Source organism: Neofelis nebulosa, chromosome 8 (assembly GCF_028018385.1).
Source record: "Neofelis nebulosa isolate mNeoNeb1 chromosome 8, mNeoNeb1.pri, whole genome shotgun sequence".
NCBI lineage: Eukaryota > Metazoa > Chordata > Mammalia > Carnivora > Felidae > Neofelis > Neofelis nebulosa.
In genome coordinates, this window is record NC_080789.1 from 21,283,867 (window position 1) to 21,308,070 (window position 24,204).

The 24,204-nt window shown below is 39.4% G+C and overlaps 1 protein-coding gene and 1 long non-coding RNA gene across 2 annotated transcripts in view; one reads left to right on the top strand and one right to left on the bottom strand.

Moving 5' to 3' along the window:
* LOC131519024 (uncharacterized) overlaps window positions 1-8,812 on the top strand; it is a 37,053-nt gene extending 28,241 nt beyond the window's left edge. The window contains exon 3 of the long non-coding RNA XR_009265415.1: window positions 8,548-8,812. This is a non-coding gene — a long non-coding RNA (uncharacterized LOC131519024). The remainder of the gene's footprint in view (window positions 1-8,547) is intronic.
* A 10,386-nt stretch (window positions 8,813-19,198) lies between these two features.
* Window positions 19,199-24,204, bottom strand: part of SLC17A8 (solute carrier family 17 member 8) — a 49,182-nt gene continuing 44,176 nt past the window's right edge. Inside the window, exons 11-12 of the mRNA XM_058741658.1 lie at window positions 23,038-23,165; window positions 19,199-21,031 (exon numbers count right to left, since the gene is read on the bottom strand). Of these exons, the coding sequence (XP_058597641.1) occupies window positions 20,687-21,031; window positions 23,038-23,165 (473 nt within the window). The 3' untranslated portion in view covers window positions 19,199-20,686. The remainder of the gene's footprint in view (window positions 21,032-23,037; window positions 23,166-24,204) is intronic.

Consider the following 24,204-nt stretch of genomic DNA (forward strand, 5'->3'; position numbering starts at 1 on the left):
AAATGATTAGAAAACTGGACAAAATATATGAAACAATGGATGTTAGACATTGGATAATAGAATTTAGGACTATCATCTCTAAGAAAAGTGAAACAAATTAGGTGATTGTTATGATTGGCCCAGCTTACTTTGGGGAGGCAGTTTCCAGGCCATAATGCAGGGAGGATGCTGTGAAACAGAAATAACTTGGCAATCTTTTTAAGTTGGGTAGTTCAGGAAACTACCATTGCTTAGCTGTCAGATAGCCAAAAATTAAAAAGTATGATCTCACTTTCTGTTGGCAAGACTGTGGGAAAACAGGCACAGAGGCCCTCATCATGCTGGTGGGAATGTAAACCAGTAAAACTCTTCAGGAAATATATCAGGCAATATATTACAAAAGTACATATGTACTTACCTTTTGAACCAGTAATCTCATTTCTAGAAATCTACCTTGAAGATACACCTTCAATTATATATATTCATCGCATCATTGTTTACAACTGCAAAAATATTAAACGATCTAAATGCACATATATAGGGGACTAGTTAAACTATGATACATCCACATATGAGAATATAATGCCACCATAGAAAAGAATGAGGAAGACTATGAGATAATAGAGAGTAATTTCCAGGATATTGCCAAATGAAAAAACAAAGTATGAAGAATGTAAATAGTATGCTCTCCTTCCTGTAAGAAAGAAAAGTATATAAGAAAATATATTTCTGCTCATTTGATAAGAAGAATTAACCAGAAACTAATGCGATTGTCACCTGTGAGGCATGGGTGAGAGATGGAAAGAATAGGGGAAGAGGAATGGGGTGATGGGGTGAGAAGGGTAATGACACTTCTCTGAATATACAATTTGAGTAGACTTGACTCTTAGAATCACGGTATGTTTCATATGCCAAAAGACAAACAATCCATCACCACCAACTAAGATGAGTGTATGCAGAGAGGAAGGGAAGGGGAGCACCCAAAATGGGATGCAAACAGTAACAAGTGAACCGAACCATGATACAAGTGAATAATAGAGTCACACTTGCTGCACCTCTGCAAAGTCAAATCAGAGTCCAAACTAGACAGCCAGGATGCACTGTACCAGCCTTAGACTGCCTCATAGTAGGCTCATACCTAATTTTGTTATGTTTTTCCAATGCTTGTACGTCTGGAGTCCTCTGACTGTTTCACTGATGTTCAGCTATTGGTCATCACCCTAAGTGACATCCTTAGTTAACATCTGAAGGAAGCCATAGGCTTAGGAAAATGTTCGTTAATGTTTAGATTTGGCTCTTTTTTTTCCATTTTAGAAAATTTGGGGTAGGAGGATGTCAGGGGGAAGGGAGGAAGAGACGGAGAGTGGGAGAGAGAGGGAGAGAGGGAGAGAGAGAGAGAATGAATCTTAACCAGGCTCCACACTCAGTGTGGAGCCAAACACAGGGCTCAATCCCATGACCCTGAAATCATGACCTGAGCTGAAATGAAGAGTCAGATGCTCAACTGACTGAACCACCCAGGTGCCCCTAGATTTGGCTCTTAGTTTTGGAAATATCTGCTATTGGGATCAAGACCATTCCCTGCCAAATAAGGGGTAGAGAAAGAAAGAGATTGATTGGCATAGGGTTGGTGGAAAAGAAAATTCTTCTTTTGTGAAATAAAGAGCACTATGGTGGATGAAAAGATTTCATAATCATCAGTTTCTACATGATTTTAGAATGTTCTTCATGCTGATTAACAAAGATTAATTATAGTTAGCCTTTTCAGTTTAATCAAAATTGGAAGAGAAGTAGGCACAGGTTTTAAAAGCCTGGTGAGACATTGAATATGTGAGTGCTTAAATGATTCACTGCTGAGGACCTGAACTCTCAGCTTATCAAGATGCGTTAGGTATAATACTGAGAGATAATCAATAATCAAGAAGTCATTTTTTTTACCTTTAAAAATATTGACCTGCTGATTTCATGCTCAACAATTTCTCATGAGGAAATCATCAGAGACACATGCAAGTGTTTATGTACAAAGACTGCAGCATTATTTTTCATAGCACAATAATGGATGGTACCTAGATGTCCAACAGCAGAGAAACAGCTAAGGACATTATGTTACAGCTATACTGTGTCATATTATGCATCTATTTAAAATGTTTTCCAAAAAAATAATAAAAAAATGTTTTCCAAAAACTTCTAATGAAACGGAAATTCTCAGAATATTAGAAAACAATGCTACAGGGAAGCTTGCCTTCATAATGCTGCCTGCAAACAGAAAAATTCTGGGTATCAATAGCTCAGAGGTATTTTCATTATGTTAAGTTTTTTTAAGTAGGATAAATATGTGTGTGTGTGTATATATACTGCTTTACATGTATATTTATATATTTTTAGTTTATGCATACACACACACAGAAAAAGAGACTAGAACAATTAATAAGGAAGGGGAAAAATGACTAGATGGAAACATCAAAATTTTAACAATGTTTATCTTTAAGTAATAGGAATTTTGGGTAACTATTGTTTTCTTACTTCTATTTTAGATGCTTTCCAGATATCCTGCAGTAAACATGAGTTACTTTTGGTAACTGTTTTTCCTATTGCTCAAGCCAATAATCTTGGAGCTATCTCAATCCTTTTTCTCTAAGGTCCCATATCAAATCCATCAGCAAACCTGTCAACTCTACCTTGAAAGCAGTACTGAATCTGTTCACTCACTTATCATCTCCCCTTTTGATGGTCCAAATTACTCTCATCTGGCACCTGAATTTCTGCCACAGCCTTCTTTCTGGTGTTTTGATTCCACACTTACTCTCCACTCCTATCCTCCATCTTTAGAAGGGCTAGGAGAGGGGTTTTAAGAGAAAATTATGGGGAGTAAAACAGGGTCCCGTTTACAGAACAAGCCAAAGTCTAAAGAGGAGCATTTCTAATGGGGGAATTCCAGGAAAGCCTGATACATTTCAAGGAATACTAGAGTTTGACATTGCATATGAAGTTATGTTCCTGTTCTGTTCTTAAATTGCACACCCATCTCCCATTATCAACTCAAAACACACAATGAAAATCTTGTCTCCATATTGAGAAAGTAGGAAACAAGAAAGATGACAAATGAAGAGCAGGAAAGAACTGGAGAAAGAAGTGACTGACAGGAATCTTCCAAAAGCACTGAAGTAGAGCATGGAATTTCCCACAGTAGGTGTGAGGAAGAATTGAGCCATTTAACTCCCACAAGAAGAGAAAAGGGACCTCAAAAGTCTGGAGAACTTAAGTACATCCACTCAGGCAATTATGTTACATTAACACAATATCAGGGAAACAATGGTTTGGACCGATGTCATTTCCACATTGCTTTCTTTTTTTTAAGTTTGTTCATTTATTGAGAGAGAGAGAGAGAGCATGCAAGTGTATGAGAGGCAGAGAGGGGGAGAGAATCCCAGGCAGGCTCAGCACTGTCAGCGCAGAGCCCAATGCAGGGCTCAATCTCACAAAATCATGAAATCTTGACCTGAGACAAAGTCAAACACTTACTGACTGAGCCACCCAGCCACCCCTCTGCATTGCTTTCTAACTGGCTTATGTGAATATCTCATGAGCAGAGGCAGTGCCTCATTAATATTTATATGCCTGACACCTACCACAGGACCTGCCACAAAACTGGTGTCAGAAAGTCATAAAATTAGTGGATCAGCAAATTAGGAAGGAAGAAGGAAGGGAGGGAAGAAAGAGGGAAGGAAGTAAGGGAGAAAGGAACAAATATGGAAGAGAGGGAAGAAGGAAGAAAGGGAGGTAAGAAAGAGGGAAGGGAGGGACAGATGGAGGAAGGAAGAAGGAATGGATGAATTTACAGATAACAATAAAAATGACTAGTGCTTCTGGAGAATTTACCATATCAGGTGCTATTCTAAGTGCTTTCATGTACTAACTCATTGACTAAAAATTAGAATTCAGTTCCCCCTGGCTTTCTGTACCTTGTATATTTTCATTATTAGTGTCACCAATGATCAGATTCATGGTGCAAAGAAACTCTCTAATGAGACTGATTTTAAAAAGCAGATGTCCTTAATTAAAAAAGATGATGCTCATCAGAGCTGTTCTTATATAAGTTGTCCAGGTGCTGTTGGCTTATGAAAATGCGTACGAGCACCAGAGGTTAGAAATGCTGAGGGATGTCCTCATTATTCCATTATATGAACAACTAGAATTGACAGGCTAAGTCAAAGCAAAGTAATTATGCTGTTAATTCAGGCCTCCCCAAAAGCTGCTGGTCTCAGCAGTTGTCTTAGTTCGCTAATAACAAACCTAACAGATTTGTAAATTTTTCCCAAGGGTCTTCGAGTTAATTCTCTTTCGTTTAGTCATTCAATAAGTATTTCCTGGGCCTCTACCTTGCACAAGGCACCATTCTAAGTGCCTGGGTACAGAAGTAATGAGAACTCTGTCACTGCTCCGTGGAGTTCACATGACCTCACAACTGGGACAGCAGAGCAGTAATCCCCACTTCACAGAAAAAGAAGTTATGGCTCAAAGAGTTTAAGAGACTCTGATTATGATCAGAGATAATGACGCTAGATTCTAATTCTTGCTACTTAGAATTTAAAACATGGGAGCTTATATCTCCTTACATACAGATAAAATAGTTTACAGTATTTTTGTTTCTCCTCAGACTGAGGAATATTCTACCATGTGTCACACACATAGTGTGAAGGTAGAACCCTCTAGTCCCTTGTGGCAGTGTTGCTTAGAGGATTCAGTGGGGAGGTCCTTGGTGGGAAAGCCGTAGGCATCCTTGATTCCTTTCTTTCTCTCAAATCTCTCAAAAAATCTTATCCAGTCACTTCCCTCTGCCTCCATTGCTGCACTCTGGCCTAAGCCATCCTGATCTCTTGTCAAGATGTCTACCGTCCTTGTTCCTCTTTACTTTCCTCACCACAATAGCCAGAAGGATGCTTTTAACATGGAAGTTGGATCTTGACACTTCTCTGACCAAAACCCTAAAAAGACTCCTCCATTTCACTGAGAATTAAAGTCAGCCAGCATCCTTACAGTGGCCCACAAGGCCCTACACAGTCTGGCCCCTATTTTCACCTGACCTCATCTCCTTCATTCTCCTCTTTGACTCTTGCTGTCTAGTCACACTGACTTTCCCACTGTTTCTCAAACCCACAGGGCCTGTTTCCACCTCAGGCCCTTTGCACTAGCTCTTCTCTCTGCCTCAGAGTTTCACCCCAGATATCTTCATCTTCAAGTCTTTGCTCAAGTATTATCTTCTTAGGGATAGCCTGCCCTGAGCACTCTATTCGAACTTGTTACACTCTCAGATACTTCTGAAATCTCCCAAACTCCCTTATCTTGCTCTATTTATTTCCCTTGTCACATTTACCACCTTCCAAAAAACCCTACGGATTGTTTCTATATTATGTTCATTGTCTCTCTGCTTCCACAAAGTTGGGAATCTCTCTTCCTTTTATTTATTTATGTAATCCCAGAAACTAGATTAATGCCTGGCATATTTAAACACCAAGCATGCATAATCATTATTATTACTATTATTTGTGAATGTCAAGGGGCAGGAATTAAGACACCAGACTTCAGGGAAGAAGATGAGAATTTTTCATAGTCAAAGATAGTTAGATTTTTTTTTTTTTTAATTTTTTTTTTCAACGTTTTTTATTTATTTTTGGGACAGAGAGAGACAGAGCATGAACGGGGGAGGGGCAGAGAGAGAGGGAGACACAGAATCGGAAACAGGCTCCAGGCTCCGAGCCATGGGCCCAGAGCCCGACGCGGGGCTCGAACTCACGGACCGCGAGATCGTGACCTGGCTGAAGTCGGACGCTTAACCGACTGCGCCACCCAGGCGCCCCGAAAAGATAGTTAGATTTAAATCCTAGCTCTGCCATTTACTTGGGGCCTTGAGCCAGGTACTCAGTGTCTGTGACTTTCAAGTCTCTCGAATGCAAAAATGGGAAAACTATTACTTACCTCACAAAGTTGCAGGATTGATGAAATGATATAATATAGAGAAAGTATCTACATGGAGTCTGCTTGGGATTCTCCCTTTCTACCACTCTCTGCTTCTCCCCCAACTCATGTTTTCTCTCTCTCAAAGTGAATAAATAAACTTAAAGAAAAAGTTTTTGGTGCAATCAGAACACAATTAATATTGACCCTCCCACACGCTACTCAAGTAGCAATTTTGTTTTACTTTGGCCAGATTCTTACTTACCAGCATGGCTTTGAACACAGTCCTTCCCCTTTCAGTCCATACAGCTATATAATGAAAGGGTTCGTTGAGATGTTCTCGTAGCCCATGACCACTACCAGCTTGGAGACTTCCACGGGGAACAGTGAGAACCTTGGGCCTCACAAGACATTGCTTCACCTCTTCCAATGAGTTAGCTAATCTACCTCTGTTCATTACCCAGCCCTTTAAAAGTCAACAGATAATAACAAGAGATAAATAAAACCTTTGTCACTTACTGCTGCCTCAGTTCTATGCAAGTGAGATGCCAAAAGGAATTGCAACAGGAACCTTTGAACAGGAGACCAGTCAAATGGCACATGCTGATAAACTTGTTTAGAATGCAGTTTTCCACTGGAATTTCTCAGAATTAGCCAACTGCACTAACCAAGACCCTTCTAGACAGCTGTTTAGACTAGTTGTTCCCAGACTTCTCACCATTGGACATCCCCTGTTTTCCCACAACCTCCCCCATATAAGCCCAGGTCTCCAAAGTTCTTTCTACCAAATAAACTGATGTAGATGTATCAAGTGATAATGCCTGTATTTTTTCCATTAGTTGAACTAATAGTATGGTCAAAGACTTATGTTCATGGGAACTTCCAATCAGCATGAGGTAGACATATTTTCAAGCCACAAAGAAATGGTGATATTTTACACAGCCTGAGCGCCTAATTTGAAGTCTATTCATCTGTTCAACATATATTTAATATTTAATGAATACCTGTTATCTGCCAGACACTATTCTAGGTTCTGCAATAAATATAGCAGTGAACAAAATGCACAAAAATTCCTACCCCCATGGATTTTGTGTTCTAATGAAGATAGACAATAAGAAGAAAAATAAATAAAATCTACAGATAGCATAAATTCTAAGGGAAAGCAGGAAGGAAGGTGGGATGCTCAAAACATGGTAGGGGTACAGGGGTTTTCTCTTTAATGGTGAGGTTGTTCTTTTTAATGGTGAGAAGGTGACATTTGAGCAAAGATCTGGAGGATGTGACAGAGTGATCAAAAGGAACAGGCCTGAGGAGGAAGCATGCCCAGTGTCTTTGGGGAGTAACTGAAAGGACAGCTGAGAAGCAGGAGGCAGAGGAGAATAGATCTAAAGAAACTCAGAGTTTTTGCTCAGGATCAGTTTTTACTATTTGTGAGAAGGGAGCCATTTGGAGGGTTTTGAGAAAAGCAATGGCTTGGACTTCTATTTAATGACACCATTCTAACAGTTGTGTGAGGCAATGGGATGTTTCCAGTAGTACCCTTGAAATATTTAAAAGGGCTCCTAAGGGACACCTGACTGGCTCAGTAAGTGGAATGTGTGACTCTTGATCTTGGGATTGTGAGTTTGAGCCCCATGTTGAGAGTAGAGATTACTTAAAAACAATATCTTTTTCCAAAATTCCAAAATTGCTTTGTTAAAAAAAATAAATAGGGCACCTAGGTGGCTCAGTCAGTTAAGTACCCAACTCTTGATTTGGGCTCATGATCTCACGGTTCGTGGGTTCGAGCCCCACATCAGACTCCACACTGATGGTGCAAAACCTGCTTGGGATTCTGTCCCCCCCTCTCTCTGCCCTGCCCCTGCTTGATTTCTATCTCTCTCTCTCTCAAAATAAATAAACATCTCCCTCTCTCTCTCTCTCTCTCTCTCTGTCCCTCCCCCACTCACACTCTGTGTCTCTCTCTCAAAAATAAATAAACATTAAAAAAACTTGTTTAATAAACATTAAATAAAAAAATTTTTAATAAAAATAAAAATAAAAAGGGCTCATGAAAGTAGTAAATGCAGAGCTTAAGCATTAATAATAGCCAAAAAGTGGAAACAGCCCAAATGTCCATCAATTGATGAACAGATAAACAAAATGTGGTATATTCATATAGTGGGATATTATTTGGCCATAAAAAGGAATGAAGTGCTAACACATGCCACAACACGGATGAACCTTGAAAGCATTATGCTAAATGAAAGAAGCCAGTCACTTAAGGCTATATACGATCCTATCTATACGAAATGTTCACAATGGGCAAGTTCACAGAGACAGATAAAGTAGATTAGTGGTTGCCAAGAGATGAGGAAAGCTGGAGTGAGGAGTAACTGCTAATGGGCACTGGGTTCCTTGGGGGTGATAAAAACACTCTGGATTACATAGGGACGTTGGTCGCACAACTTTGTTAATATGCTAAAAGCTCCTTTAGCTTCACGTTTTAAAGGAGGGAATTTTATGGTATGTGAATCAATCTCAATCTTTTCAAACAAAGGATTTCGCTTTTTGGAAACCAGTGCCAAGAAAATGACTTTCTCTCTGCTCTCTGCCCCACTGTCCTCCCCTCAGGTAACATGCAGCACTAAGTGAAGTCAATTTTGTGAAAGCAGTCAATTGAAGTCACATGCGAGACCCCAGGAGTGACCAGCAGAAGAACCACCTGCCTGATCCCAACCCAAATTGCTGACCTGTAGAACTGTGGGCCATTTCATAGTTTTGTGTTTCAAAACCATAAAAAACCAAAAGTGATGGTTTTCTCTGCAGTGATAGATAAGTACTACAGAAATCTTTGGAGTTTCAAATAAGGTGTGAAATAACATTTTTATCATTTAAATTTTTTTTTCAACGTTTTTTTATTTATTTTTGGGATAGAGAGAGACAGAGCATGAACGGGGGAGGGTCAGAGAGAGAGGGAGACACAGAATCGGAAACAGGCTCCAGGCTCCGAGCCATCAGCCCAGAGCCCGACGCGGGGCTCGAACTCACGGACCGCGAGATCGTGACCTGGCTGAAGTCGGACGCTTAACCGACTGCGCCACCCAGGCGCCCCGATTTTTATCGTTTAAAGACCAGTTTCATCCCAAATATACTGATGAATCCATCCGTAAAAACCATGGTCTTCAGGGGTGCCTGGGTGGCTCAGTCAGTTAAGCGTCTGACTTTGGCTTAGGTCATAGTCTCATGGTCTGTGGGTTCGAGCCCCATGCTGGGCTCTGTGCTGACAGCTCGAAGCTTGCAGCCTGCTTCAGATTCTGTCTCCCTCCCTCTCTCTGCCCCTCCCTAGCTCACACTCTGTCTCTCTCTCTCAAAATTAAATAAACATTAAAATTTTTTTTTAAAAACATGGTCTTCAAGCTTTCTAAAAAAGATAAAAATATTATAGCCTTCATTAGAGACAGTGCAGCTTACAAGTCTATGCTGGGTCACAGGGGTCTTAGTCCCTTCTCTTCAAAATGAAATCTTAGCCTCAAGCATATTAAAACCATGTGAAACCACAAACACTAGACCAAAAAAAGAGCCAAAAGTCATTTGACTCTTTACCCTATTTCAGCTAAGAATAGTATGAGAAAAATTCTGATGAAAACCAAGATAGCATTTTAGACCAGAATTCATTATGAAATGTGTTTCTAAAGAAGATTAAAAAGGAAGTATCTGTGAGTCCTAAACTGTGGCGTTTCGATTCTGTGTTATGCTGAAATAATCAAGGAACCATTACATCATTCTTAAAAATGTGAAAGACTGAAAGATGATCTTTGAACATACAATCTTGGAAACAACTTGAAAACAACCAGCACTGTTAAAATATAAAAAGCTATTTTGTGAAAAAATTCTGTAATTAGTAAAAGCCAAGATGTTTGCTCTTGCTGTGCATAATTATTTGATCTGCAGAGAAATGAGATTCACTTTTGTTATATAAATAGCATTATTTTTTAAATGGTTCTTTAAGTGATAATATTTAACCAGGCTTTATGGCTATTTATTCATAGAACCTCATAGTACTTTCCATTAATCTCTCAAGGATGTTAACATTATCTTCCTGGGGTGTTCATCATCATGTTTGATCACATATTTTGGTCAGATGGTATATGGCTTGACAGAAAACTATGCATAACACTTTCAAAATGAGTTTATTTCATTCCAATGTCTTATAATCATCTTATATTTCAATATCTTATAGCAAGGGTGGGAAAACATGGAAGAGAAATAATTTCGAGAAGTTCTTGCCCCACCACTCCAAGCCAAGTTTGCCCACTCAGTGTAGGACAGCAGAGAAAGAAAAGAAGGGTAGAAACAGACAAGAAAGGAGAAAGGAGAATCCAAGTGAAGTAAGGGGAAATATGATAAAAAATAAAGAAAGGAAATTAGATGAGGAAAAAAGGGGAGATGAGGAGGCCAGATCCTTGAGCAAGAGAATTAGGCTTTCACAAACAGCATGTCAAGCAGTGACTACCCAGCTGTTGTGTAACTATTAGGGGTCCTTCAATTTCACACCTGTAGCTCATTCTGGCAAGTCTTAGCCTCTTTTGGATCATGGACAACTTTGAGAATATGATGACAGCTATAAAATGTACATAGATCCTCTCTCCAGGCAGAAGTGAACATATACACTTACCTTTTACTTCACATTTTCTGGGGGGTGTTCTATAAAATTTGGTGTTCTATCCCTAATTGAGAAGTTTCCAAGTCTCATATCAAGGCACTTGGGTAACTACCCCCACACCAACATTACCTGGAACCACAGTGGTTTTACCTGGCTTCAGGATCCAACCATAATTGCTCCTCTTTCCCTGTGATACTCTCTCCACATGAAATTTGTGGCAAGGTGAGCGCTTTGCTAGAAAAACTTGGTCTCCTCCCCCAGGAGTAAAGGAGGCTACTTCTACTCTGCCACAAGCCATGACTGAAAGGCGGTGCTATCCACCCTCATTTGAGAAATTTAAGGAAGAAAGGAAATAGATTCACCTGGCAACAACTGCTAAGCCAATCTGCAAATACTACAAATATGGCTGAAAGAGCTGAAAGTCTCTTAAGTTGGTGGTATGTCTTAATTATTTGACTGAATTCAAACTTTATTTCACAATCCAGACATTAGGAGTGGAGATGTGTATGTGGAGTGATAAAGTTAATTCATATATCAGGACCCACAGAATGAAGGCAGCCAGAGTGGCCCAACCCACACCCCAAATCTAAACCTAAGTCAGCCTGCACATAGAGAAAAAACACCTGTCAAGGAAACCTAAAATACACTAATCACAGTCCTGCACCTCAGCTTTAGCTAGCTTACCTTACCCTGGAAAGTACAACCTGCTCAACTTCTAGGAAAATCCCCGACCTCCTAGCCATTCATGCCCTGTTTCCGTATTGCCGCCTCTAATGCTCTATAAAACTCCCACTTGCCCCAAATCCTTCGGGAAGAGTGTTCCACGGCTTGTGAGGCACTGTACTGCCTCCATGGGCTGTTTTCCCTGGGATAAAGGACATGAAACTCATTACTAAATTGTTTTAATTTTTAAAAAATTAAAAATAAAAGTAAATTGTTTCATTTTGTCATTTGACAGGATAGAAAGACAAAAGGGGAAGGGAAGGGAGAGATGAGAGAAAAATGCTGTTACTTTGTGCTATTCCTGTTTGAAGTATTTTCAGGCCCTGGAATTTTAGTTAGCTATTCTCTTCCAGTGTAACTAATAAAGAAATGCATTTCAAAGCCACCTTGAAACTGGTTTTCAGGCAGCCACATTTTGCATCGTCTGTTCTGTTGTCACTGCTAATAAATTTAACTGGTCACTTATTGAATGATAAATAATATAGAAATGGAAAGTCAGGTTAATTTTCCCTTGAAAATATCTCTCACAGGTGAGGTCAAGGATTTATAATCAACAACTATTATTTAAATAGTGAAAGTTTAGAAATTGCCTAAAACATCTAACCACTGTCCTAGGCACATAAGATGAAATAATAATACCAATTGGCCACTTTTAAAATCATGGTTTCATCTGCAAGGATGTGGAGCAATGGGAACTCCTATTCATAGATAATGGGAAAGTAAACTGACATAACCAGTGTGGCAAAATCTTGAGCAGCTTCTTACAAGCTTACACACCTATGCTATGACCCAGCAGCCCCACTTCTAGAGAAATAAAAACATGTCCACAAAAAGACAAGAATATTTATAGCAGCCTTATTCACAATCACCTCCTCCCCCACAACTGGAAACAATCCAAATGGTCTTCAATAGGAGAATGAATAAACAAATCTTGTTATATCCACACAATACAGTATTATACACCTATAAAAAAAAGGAACTGCTGATAAACACAGTAACATATATCAATTTTTAAAATAGTGTACTAAGAGAAAAATGGTAGGATTTGGAACAGTTGATTCCATCTGAAGCTCAAAAATAGGCAAATTTAGTCCACAGTAATAGAAATCAGAATAGTGATTACCAGTAGGAGTGGTATGCAGGTGTTATGTATGCATAAGTAAAAATCAGTTCATGTATAAACCTAAGATTTGTGCTTTTTACACTATGTACATTATATCTGTAAATCATTTTAAAATCATGTTCTCAGGGCGCCTGGGTGGCTCAGTCAATTGAGCATCCGACTTTAGCTCAGGTCATGATCTCGTAGTTCACAAGTTCGAGCCCCACATCGGGCTCTGTGCTGACAGCTCAGAGCCTGGGCCCTGCTTCGGATTCTGTGTCTCCTTCTCTCTCTGCCCCTCCCCCATTTGTGCTCTGTCTCTCTCTCTATCAAAAATAAATTTAAAAATATTTAAATCATGTTCTCAAGGAATATTTAAAGACATGGGAATTTATTATACCAGGTTAAGTGTAAAGAGCAGGACATAAAACCATTTACTGTAGTATGATACCAAATTATTCAAAAATACATTATGTGTAGAGGAAGGACTGGAGGCATGTGTGCTAAATGGTAAGAATAATTAAATCTGCTATAATACTAGGGTAATTTTTATTCCCCTCAATACATTTTTCTGTATTTTGAAATGTTTCTACAAGGAGCATATATTACATATTTTAGGGGAAAAAAAGGTTTTCTAAGCATTCTGTAACTACCCTCCCCTCCCCATTTCCATTGTTCCGATCCTGGCTCTGCCCTCATTTCTTAATTATTATAACAGACTCCTAACTGATGTCCCAGACTCAAGAGTCTATCTAGCCCAATCTGCTTCTCTGGATATTTCTTCCTTTTTAAAAAATAGAATTCTATCTTTGTGCCATGCGTGCAATATTTTTTCTTCCTTTTTACATTAAGATTTATTCTAATGTCTACATAGAAAATAAAAAGCCCACCCTTTATTAAACCTATACATCTAAGATTCTGTCATTACCATGACATTGAAACTGCTCTAGTCAAGGTCACCAATGATCTTCATGTTGCTAAATTCAATCATCCATTTCAGTCCTCATCTTCCTTGATCTTCCTTTGACACAACTGATCACATCATAACCCTAAAACCATCTCTGAGCCATACTTTCTTCACTTGGCCACTAAGTTCCTCTGCCCACCCCCCAAAACCCTCCTATCCCCCATGTACCCATCTCTCCTGCTGATTCCTTTTCATCTTCCTGATGGGTCTGTGTTGGAGCATCCCCAGGGCTCAGTCATGTTCAAATCTTGATTATCTCATCTGGTCTTGTGGCTTAAACTACCACTGTATGATGTGATGATGACTCACAAATATACAACCTCAGATCTGACCTCTGCCCTGAATTTCAGAATGTGTTTCCACTGCCCATCTGATATTGCCACATACATATCAATAGGTAAGTAAAATTCCAAAATCAAACATGTCCAGCTTCCTGATCCCTTCCTCACCAATCCTGATCCTCTTCAGTCTTCTCTCTCTCAGTAAATGTTCCATCTTCCTTCAAAATATCTCTAGAACCTGACTGCTTTAAGAACCTGGTGTTCTTTGAATATGCCAACCAAGTGTGTTCCCACATGAGGGCTTTTGTACTTGCTTTTTCCTATTCCTGAAACTCTTTGCCCAAATATGCTTCTGACTTGTTCCCTCACTGCTTTCATTTCTCTGCTCAAAGTTCATTTTATCCCTGAACACTCAATATAACACAGCAACCCCTACACTCCCTATCTCATTTACCTTGTTTTATGTTTGTTCTTAGCATTTACCACCCTCTGCTATACTGGATTTACTCATAAACCTGCTTATTTTTTGTGTCTGCCCCCTAGAATATAAGCCCCATAAGAACAGAGACTTATTTTGTTAACTTGCTTTCTATTCCTAGTGCCTGGACCATTGTAGGTACTCAATAATTGACATGCTGATTATGAGTGCTAAATAATTGAAGGATAAATGAATGAATGAATGAATGATGCACTTTCTATTACCATGTCAGGGCTTGGTGGGTGGCCTCCACAGAGAGTGAGTGGGTGGTTATTTTGATGGGGAAACAAACCCTAAATGTCAATGGCTATATGCCTTTCTCTTAGTGAATTCCCACTCCTCACCCCAAGATTCCTTCAATTTCCTGTATAGGGGATATAAACCTGACCACCAGTGTTTTGGAAACTCCACTCACAAATGCAGCTGAAAACTTTCAGTATTCAGTCTGAAAACTGTTAATTAATTTCTCTGTGTTTAGTAAGTTTCATTCATTCATTCATTGGACAAATATTTACCAAGTACTGTTCTATGTACTTGAGATATATTATCGGTGACCACAATAGACTAAAATCTCTACCTTTGGAGCTTGTATTGAGCTACCATAGGTGTCCTCGAGTCCAGAGATTCCCTGTCCAGAAGATAGAACTACTACTGTTTTTCCACTAGGTACGGGGATAAGCAGTTTCTTGGTTGAGCTGGTCAGGAACAGACTCTGGAGTTATAACTGCTCCTTATATACACTTCCAGCAGGGTTGCGAAATCTGGCAACTCTCACTTTCAACCAATCCTTGTGTTTTCAACCCCCCTCCTCTGACCTCATTATACCCACTCTGTGCTCCAGAGGTACCCGGGGCTGGGGCCTTCAATTCCTCAGCTTCCATGGGTGCAGTAACTCAAAATAGCTTCCTTCTTATTTCACTCGGTTCTGCTGAGGTCAGTTAAGACTGACATATCCCCATTCAACTTTCTAAATGCAGTTTTCACCTCCTTTCTTTTGTGTTTGTGTTGCCATACTTGGGGTGCCTGGGAGAAATTCAGTCCTGTGAAACCTGTCTCCACCCTACTCCCCAAGACACACACCCAGTAAGCATTGGATTCAGCCTTTCCATGTTACTGTTTGTGTACCCAGGGAAATAGGGAAAAGATAAGGACCTCTCGTTCTTAATCTCACTTCAGTCCAGCAGTTGGTGAGATGAGAGATCTCACCTGTTCATCTGCTGTTTCACCTGTCCCTGTGCTTGGGTCTAAACTGTCATAGCTCATTCCATCAGCTGGTTCATGTCTCGCCGAAATAAGTAGGACACTCTCATGACTTTCAGAATCACCATTGTCTGGAATTACCACAGCCAGGAGAAGCAGTGGAGAACAGAATAAAAATTAAGAAGTAAGATTAAAATATGGCCATTAGAGCCTTGCTTTTAAGTTCTGCCCAGAAACACCATTTACTTCTTAATAAATGCTTAGGAATAGATAGTTGAACCTTCCTCATGGGGTTGCCACGAAAATTAAATGAGATCATGTATGGAAAGGCCTTAGCATAAGGTCTGGGGCATAGTAACACATGATATCTAAAGAAAAGTTCAGTTTCTCTGGTCCTTCAAATTGGTCCATATGGTTATTAACTCAAGTTTGAATCAGGCCAGAATCTATTCTACTCTAATGAATTGATATCTTTATGGTCTCTCCTGGAGGGGGCTCAAAACTCCCTCCCATTCAAGATTTCCTTCCTATAACCTAGTTAGGAATTTCCAGAATGCCACATAGCAGACTCATATCATTTATGGAACTTGGGGTTAGGAGACTAATTCAACATGCCAAGTAAGAGTTCAAAAGACCCTGAACCTGGGTCACCTGGGTGGCTCAGTTGGTTAAGTGACCAACTCTTGACTTATGCTCAAGTTATGATCTCATGGTTCATGAGTTCGAGCCCTGAGTTGGGCTCTGTGCTGACAGCATGGAGCCTGCTTGGGATACTTTCTCTCCCTCTCTCTGCCCCTCCCTCTCTCTCTGCCTCTCCCCAGCTTGTGCCTGTGCATGTGCTCTCTCTCTCTCTCTCTCTGAAAAGAAATAAACATTAAAAAAAGATGGGGCACCTAGGTGGCTCAGTCGGTTGAGTGTCCGACTTCAGCTCAGGTCATAATCTCACAGTAAGTGAGTTTAAGCCCCACATTGGGCTCTGCTGACAGCCTGTCAGCACAGAGCCTGCTTCATATTTTCTGTCCCTCTCTCTCTGCCCTGTCCCTGGCTTGTACTCTCTCAAAAATAAATAAACATTTTATATAAAAAAGAAAAAAGAAAAAGAAAAAAGACCCTGAACCTAGGCTAGAACTAAGTGGCAGATGTAATTAGTGTTCACTCAGTAATCCACATGCTCCCCTTCATTCCGCAGCCACCTCTGAAGTTAGGTTGGGACTATATGGCTAGTGTAGGTCAATGGACTAGAAGCAGAGATGACAGTGTCATTTCCAAGTGGGGCCCCTTTTGCATGGTGATATCAGAGGTTATAAGTTCCAAATGGTGAACTACAAGATGGTGAGTGGAGAAAAAATAAATCCTAGATACCTGAGTGACTGTCTGAAACAAGTTTCCAGTCTAGTCAATTAGTATACATAAAAGAGAAACAACATTTGCTGTTAAGCCACTGAGATTTGAGACTTATTACCACACTATCCCTAGGGAAACAAATCAGTTCAAGAGAACTTGTGAAGATAAAATTAAAAGAGACTTCAGCGTCCATTCATGGTAGGCTATGTAATTCAGATGAACCTTCACACTAGAAAAGCTGAATAAAATTTATTTATTTTTTAAAATATCTGCTCAACAGCATTGGAGACTCATCATAGAAGTGAAAAATTACCTGGTTACCATCTGGCCATCTGGACAAAGATAAAAATCCAGAGAAATAATCCTGACATTTGAGGCTGCTATTCTCCTGGGAGCATTTGTTATTTATAACAAAGCCAGTGTTTGATAGCTGAGCAGTTTGATGGCTGGGTATAGAAACAAAAGTTGGAGGCTAGTAGAGCACGGTAGTATGGGTTGGGACCACGAAGTTTTGTACTCTAGGAGTAAAGTTGAATTGAAACTACTGAGCATTCATGCTGCCTGTAGCCCAGCTTCAAATCATCTGGGTGGCCCAGAAGATCTCAGACTTTGCAACCGGAAAGTCTTTGGGCTCTTGGAAGAAGCAAACAAAAATCCTTTCTGGAGAGGGAGAGAGAAAACCAAAAGGCATTATTTTAAACCTAAAATCATTTCTACAAACAACTTTTCAAATACAATTTTGGATACAGACCGACATAAGATACTGTGAACAAGAATTAGCAAAACCAACAGAAAATGGAATCACATGGTCTCCAGATATTGGCACTGATCAGACTTTAAAATAATTATCTTACTGCTTTCTAGAAAATAAAATACAAGATTGAAAATTTCAGCAGAGAACTGGAAATATTTTTTAAAAGACAGCAGAATTTTAAAAGAATCATTAGAAGTTCTAAAAGTAAGAATACAATAACTAAAATTAACAACACAATGGATTGTGTTTTTTTACCAGATTAGACCTTGCTGAAGAGAGAAATAAAGAACTTAAAAATAAATCAGAAGAAGATATCCATGATGACACAGAAAAAGGAAAAAGCCTGGAAAATAAAGAAAATGTAGAAGAGATTTAGAAGAGACTGTCCCATACACCGTCCAGCATCTATTTAACTGGACTCTTAGAAATTGCACAGAGATGACGCATAAGCAATACCGGAAGAGAAAGCAGCTAAAATCTTCCCATAATGGATGTAAAACACTGAGCCACAGACTGAAAGCAAAATTAAATGGATTTGGCAGGGAAGAGAGAGAGAGAGATCTACTTTTTTAAAAGTCCAAGGTGACTCCAAGATTTCTAGCTCCAGCAAAAGCTTGATGTGATGAGCTAAGAAACACAGAAGGAACAAGTTTGTTAGGGTCAGCAGGAGGCAGTGTGAAAGAGAAACAGTAGGTTCCAATTTTCATCTGCTGAATTTAGCATCTATACAGGGATAGGAAATGTGTCATAATTTCTTGAATAATTTTTTTGGGGGGGTCATATTTAGGAGTCTCCAAGGCTTGCATTCTCTAAAAAGGGCCAGTCAAACCTTTCTTGTGTCAACAATCTGACACTTTCAGGTTTTCCCTTCCCTTCTGCTAGAAGCTATGGTTTGCTTTCAAGGGCTGATCTACAGATGGATATTGCAGCAAATTGTACAATGACTTGAAAACTGTATCTGCCTGGTGTTCAAATGTAATTACCTGTACAATGCAAGCCTTGGAAAACCCATCACAACAAAATAATGTGTTTTCATTTTTAACACCATGATCCAGAGCTTCACAGGGTTTTTTTCTGAATATTAGAAGAGCAAGTTACAGGAACCCTACATGCTTTGACTTATCAAAATGTGGACTTTCTGCGTATGACATTGACTTTAAATGATGGAGCAAACACAACTTTGTATTGCAATCTGTAATACTACCTTAGGGATTGTCATGAGTTTTTTAAATAGTTGTTTGACTTTATTAACAAAAGAAAAAATAAAACACTGGCTACCATAAATTTCTCATTTTTTTTTACTTAGAAAACAGCACGAGTTTCACAATAAATTCTGGCTTATGGATGAAAATTATATAGCATGCTTTTTCTTCAACAGAAGAGTCCCAAAAAAGGTTGCAAGATGATAGCTAATGTTTATTGAGCACTTTCTACATGCCAGGAACTGTTCTATGGGACTTACATGCATTCACCCATGAAATACATTTAAAAGTATATAATAACATAAATTATATACAATGATATATTGGATATTATTTACTAGAGAGTCAGGCAATTCCTTTTTACTCTCAAAATTATTCTTTTTAAAAAATACACTACAACTCTGCTGGTACAATAAGGGACAACTCTGCTGGTACAATAAGGGACCAGAAATGTATATAGAAGAAATTACAAAAAACACTTTATAATAATAAGCTACAAGTAAAGCTAATTTTTTCTTTAATATTATATTTTTCTTCCAAAAGTAGAAATGAAAATTTCAAACCAATAAACAGGAAAATAATTTTATTTTCAAACAATCCTTTATGCGCCAATTTAAATTTTTTTTAATGTCATTAAATTTTAAGATTTATCCAGAGAGTATCCATGCTATTGCCTTATGTGATCAAAGATGAATTTTTCAGCACTGTTGGTCTAGTTGTCACAGGTGTTTTCTGTCATGCTCTCATTTCATTTCCCTATATAATTACTGCCATATTATTATGGTTTTCCTCAGTAACATTCCAAATACACTCATTAGGAATACTTCAATCATAGTTGTGTGTAGTTTGATCAAACTTCCAAATATGACCAGCAGAAATGTCTAAAGACATACATTTTTTAAAACAGAAGACTCTTTCAAGAGAATTTTACCTAATAAAACACGTGAACCAATTTCTTAAATTACTAAATGTCTTAAAGATGTATAAGTAATTTGGGACATTATTTACTTAACTAAATTCTTGATATTTTGAAGGGTTGAAATTCAGCCAAACCCTTCTTTACTTCTTCTCAGCCATTCTGGACACCAGATTCTTAGAAATTTAGCCATCTTATTCAGCTTTTTCCCTTTTCATTGTTCTTTTTCTTTCTTTCCTTTTTATTTTCTTTTTGTGTTCTTTTCTTTTCTTTTTTATGTTCTAACCTCTCTCTGAACCCAGGATCTTTGAATCCAGCCCCTGCTACAATGACAATGCTTTCTGCCATATCAAACCAGATGTTGATATGGCAGATGTTTCCCATTCTCCATGCCTGCCAAAATAGGGAATTATCCACAAGACCACCCTCTCCATTTTCAGTTTTCATTATTAAAAAAATGTGCCTTCTCTATACTGAGGTGAAAACTTCCCCAAGACTGCCACCTATTTTGGACCCTGTGAATCTCAGCCCTGGCCCTCGGACAAATCAATATTGTGTTGCTTTAGCTTCCTTAGTTGTAAAATGAAGATAAAAAATGTATGTCATAGAGGTGTGGAAATGAAATGAGAATGTTTATAAAGCTCCTGGCACGATGCAGGGTCCCCATGAGCAGTAGCCTTTATTAGGAATAGGAAACCCTCTTCTGCGTGGCTGCCCTCAGAAATGTGATGACAGCTCTTGTTTTCTCTGCTCCAGGCCAAATATGCTCAATTCCTTCGATTTTTCTTTGCATAGCATGGTATTATCTCCCTTATTCTTCTAGTCATTCCTTTCTGAATAAGTTCAGAGCTTTGAGAACTGAACTTTGAGAACTCTTCTTTGAGAAGAGTCTACTGACAATCCAAAAATATTATATTTTTATACCCATTTTGTCAACTGAGAGCAAGCTCCATACCCAAAGTGTCATTGCAAGATATTTTTCTTTTCTCTTCTCTATTGCTGGTCAGGTTTCCTTTCCTCCCCCTCCTACCTCCAGTGTCCCCATATTGACTCTCCGGCAAGCCAGGCTATGGGGAAGGTAATAGGTATGGATACTTTCTGGTTCTAAGGTGAGGAGAAGATGAAAGTGCCCTTCAGACACTAGGCTGTGTCTGAGAAGTTTCCCTCTTCATTCTGGTAGGATGTCAGCTCTTCCTCATCGAGGGTCACTCCTCTCTGTCCTCTCCATTTCTCCTTCTGGACTTCACAATTCTGGGTGGTGGCACCATAAGACATCTTCTTTTTGGGACTTGCAAAACTCTCATGGTTGAGTTCTGTCTCCTCAGCTAACTCATCTTGGTCAATGATTCCACACTTCTCCTCAGAGAGATTCTCAGGGTCAGCCCATTCCTGTTTCTCCCCAGAAGCAAAGACCCCATAGAAGATCACGCCACTGTAGTGCACCAGGGCAGCTATGAGGAACACATTCTGCCATTCCTCACGAGTCTAAACAAGGAAATATGGTACCAATTAATGTGTTTTAACCAAAAATAGAATTTTTTTAAAATTTATTTTGAGAGAGAATGATATCAGGGGAGGGACAGAGAGAGAGGGAGAGAGAATCCCAAGCAGGCTGGTGCACTGTCAGCACACAACCCGATGCGGGACTTGATCTCACAAACTACAAGATCATGACCTGAGCCGAAAGCAAGAGTCAGGCACTTAACCAACTGAGACACCTAGGAACCCCTTAACCAAAAATAGAGATTAACAGTAGGTTCTAGAGGCTTTCACTGGGACAAAAACTCCTGCCCACCCCAAAGGCAATGCTGTGCATCTAGGAAAGACATAAGTCAGAAGCATGCCCAGGAGCCAAACAGAATTTGAGTGTTTAGAAAATGAATGTTAAGGGAACGTCTGGCTGGCTCAGTTGGCCAAGCAAGTGACTTTTGATCTTGGGGCCATGAATTTGAGCCCCATGTGTGGTGTAGAGTTTACTTAAAAAAATTTTTTTTTAATGAGAGTTAACACTACAATGAATATAAAAATTACAGACTACAGTACATGTGCTTTTTTTAATTTATAAAAATACTTTTTAATATAAACAATATGTAAAAATCCATGCAGCACCATTTCACAGGTCTTTTAAATATACAATGTGGTTTCCCTTCACATGGTAGTTTAAATTAAACTTGCTTTAGAAACCACCATTTTAAATACCAGACATCTCCTTCTTGCTTGCTGTTGGATACATAACAATATTTGAACCATGAAAATGCTGACTCTTAGCTGCCAATAACTTACTTATAATCATATTTTCTGTGTAAATACAGTAAATCAAAAAATAATGGGAATTTGTGTGTAAAGTTAGAAGAAGTTGGGGCACCTCTGTGGCTCAGTCTGTTAAGCATCTGACTCTTGCTTTTGGCTCAGGTCATGATCTCACAGTTTGTGAGTTCAAGCCCCACAATAGGCTTTGCACTGACAGTGTAGAACCTGCCTAGGAATCTCCTTCTTTCCCTCTCTCTCTGTCCCTCCCCCGTGCTCCCTCGCCTGCATGTGCACTCTCTCTCTCTCTCTCTCTCTCTCAAAATAAGTAAAATAAACTTTAAAAAATACATAGTTAGGTGAAGTTAATATCTGAGATTTATTAGTCATGTTACCCATCCCATGATCTCATGAACAGTGAGGAAGAACCTAGATCTTCTGCCTCTAAAATCCCCAAATCCACCTTCATTTTCTATCAAAGAATAAGAAAAGTTAACCTACACTTTCTCCTCCAAGAAGCTGGAAGATTTTCTGAAATCATATTAGTAATAGACAATCCAACTAAGAAAATAGTTGAGTAAAAACTCCATAGAATCAAAAAATTCTTATTTGTGGAAGGCAGCATCCTAAAACCTTTTCAACGACAGAGATTAAGAAACCATGTGGCCCGTGATTGAACTCTGGATAGATCTGGGTTCCTCCTCTATACCCACCCACGTCTGAACATACAAAGGCTCAGTAATGACTGAGTGCCACACCCTTGTAGTTCTTACGTAGGGCCATTAATGTATTGTTCATTTTCTTCATAATAAGGAAGTCTAACAGCACTAATATCTTTACGCTGGAACATGCTAAGTAATAGATGGAAACAGGCTATAAAGTTTAATTGCTTAGAATTATAAAGCAATCTTGGGTAAATTATTTATCCTGAGTTATTGCCTCAGTTTCTTTTTTGTGTCTCTAGTCCTTATGATGATCGCTTCCCTCCCCCACGCCCCCCAACACATGCCCCTTTTTAACTCTGTTGAGAAAATGTGGAAACAAACATCAATCAGCCCTATTGCCATCAATAAATAATAATTTTTAAAAAAAAATAAGAAGGAAGAAAAAAAGAACTTCAAATGACTCAGCCAAGGTCAAGGACATACACATTTACAGTCTGGGGCAGGGCCTTGAGGTCTCAAATCTGTATAGTACTTCAGTCCTCTGATACTGCAACCCACAGCCCCAAAAGAGAACATTACCTTGTGCTTGGTCATTGCACCGACAATGAGGGGACAGACCATTCCAGAGAGAGTTCCCACTCCATTTGAGATCCCCATGAGAATGCTGGCATAGCGCGGGGCAATGTCCAGGTGGTTGACGTTAAAACCTACAGTGAAGCCAAAACCTCAAAATCAGAGTCAAGAACATTTTGGGAACTACACAGCTTTTCCCAACTCTCATCAATCTATTTGGTTTCCTCTGTGATATGGCCAATGGATACCTCTACCGAGAGGGCTGGGTTGAGGATTGTCAGGCTGTGTCTGCACAACGTAGAAAGATGTGCTGTGACTGATTAGCAATGGCTCCCATGGGTTCTCCGTGGGGAGAATTAGGACACCTGTGCTTGTAAGTTTGGAACTCCCAAGTAACCGTGTTTGGGGCAATACTGAAAAATTGAACAGATCACACTTAGAGGAAACAATCACACTGTTTACAGTTTGATTAGAACCAGATGGGACCTCATAATACCCTCCTTCCCCGTCCTCAACTCACTCCCAAAAGGCCACCCAAGGTAAGCCTGTCTTAGATGCTGCATGGCACAGTGGAAAAGGTACTTTTTTGATAACAAACATTTGCACAAACATTGGCGGAATCCTCTGTAACTTACAAGAGACTTTCACATAATACTTGACCTGGAGTCTGTAAATCTGGATCCGAGTATTACTTCTACCACTTAAGTAATTTTTAGGCCTTTGTTTTCTCCTCTCTAATATGGGGATAAAATGACTGTTTAATGCACAAAGATGTGGTGAGATGAGCCTCAGGAAATGCGTATGCAAAAGCCCTTGGCAAGCAGCTAAGCTCTGCTAACCAGTGATCACTACACCTGGGACTCTGCCCACTTCTGCCACTGGGCTAAGTGTCTCCCTCTTTTGAGGTCTTCTATCAAAAGATAATGCTGCTAGGAGGGGTAAAATAATAAGTTTCCAACACCTCACTATTTACCTGTTTATCAATAGAGAAGAATGAGTGGAATGAAGGGGGAGGAGTGAAGACAGGGGAAGGGGCTCGGTTCTGAGAGAGGAGGCCACCAGCCCTGGGAACCAACTCTATCAGTAGTGCCCAGGCATGCATTCTAGAGTTGAACAGTCCTGCCTCCGGCAGCTCAATTGAGATGCAAACCTGGACAAAGGATTTAAACTTTC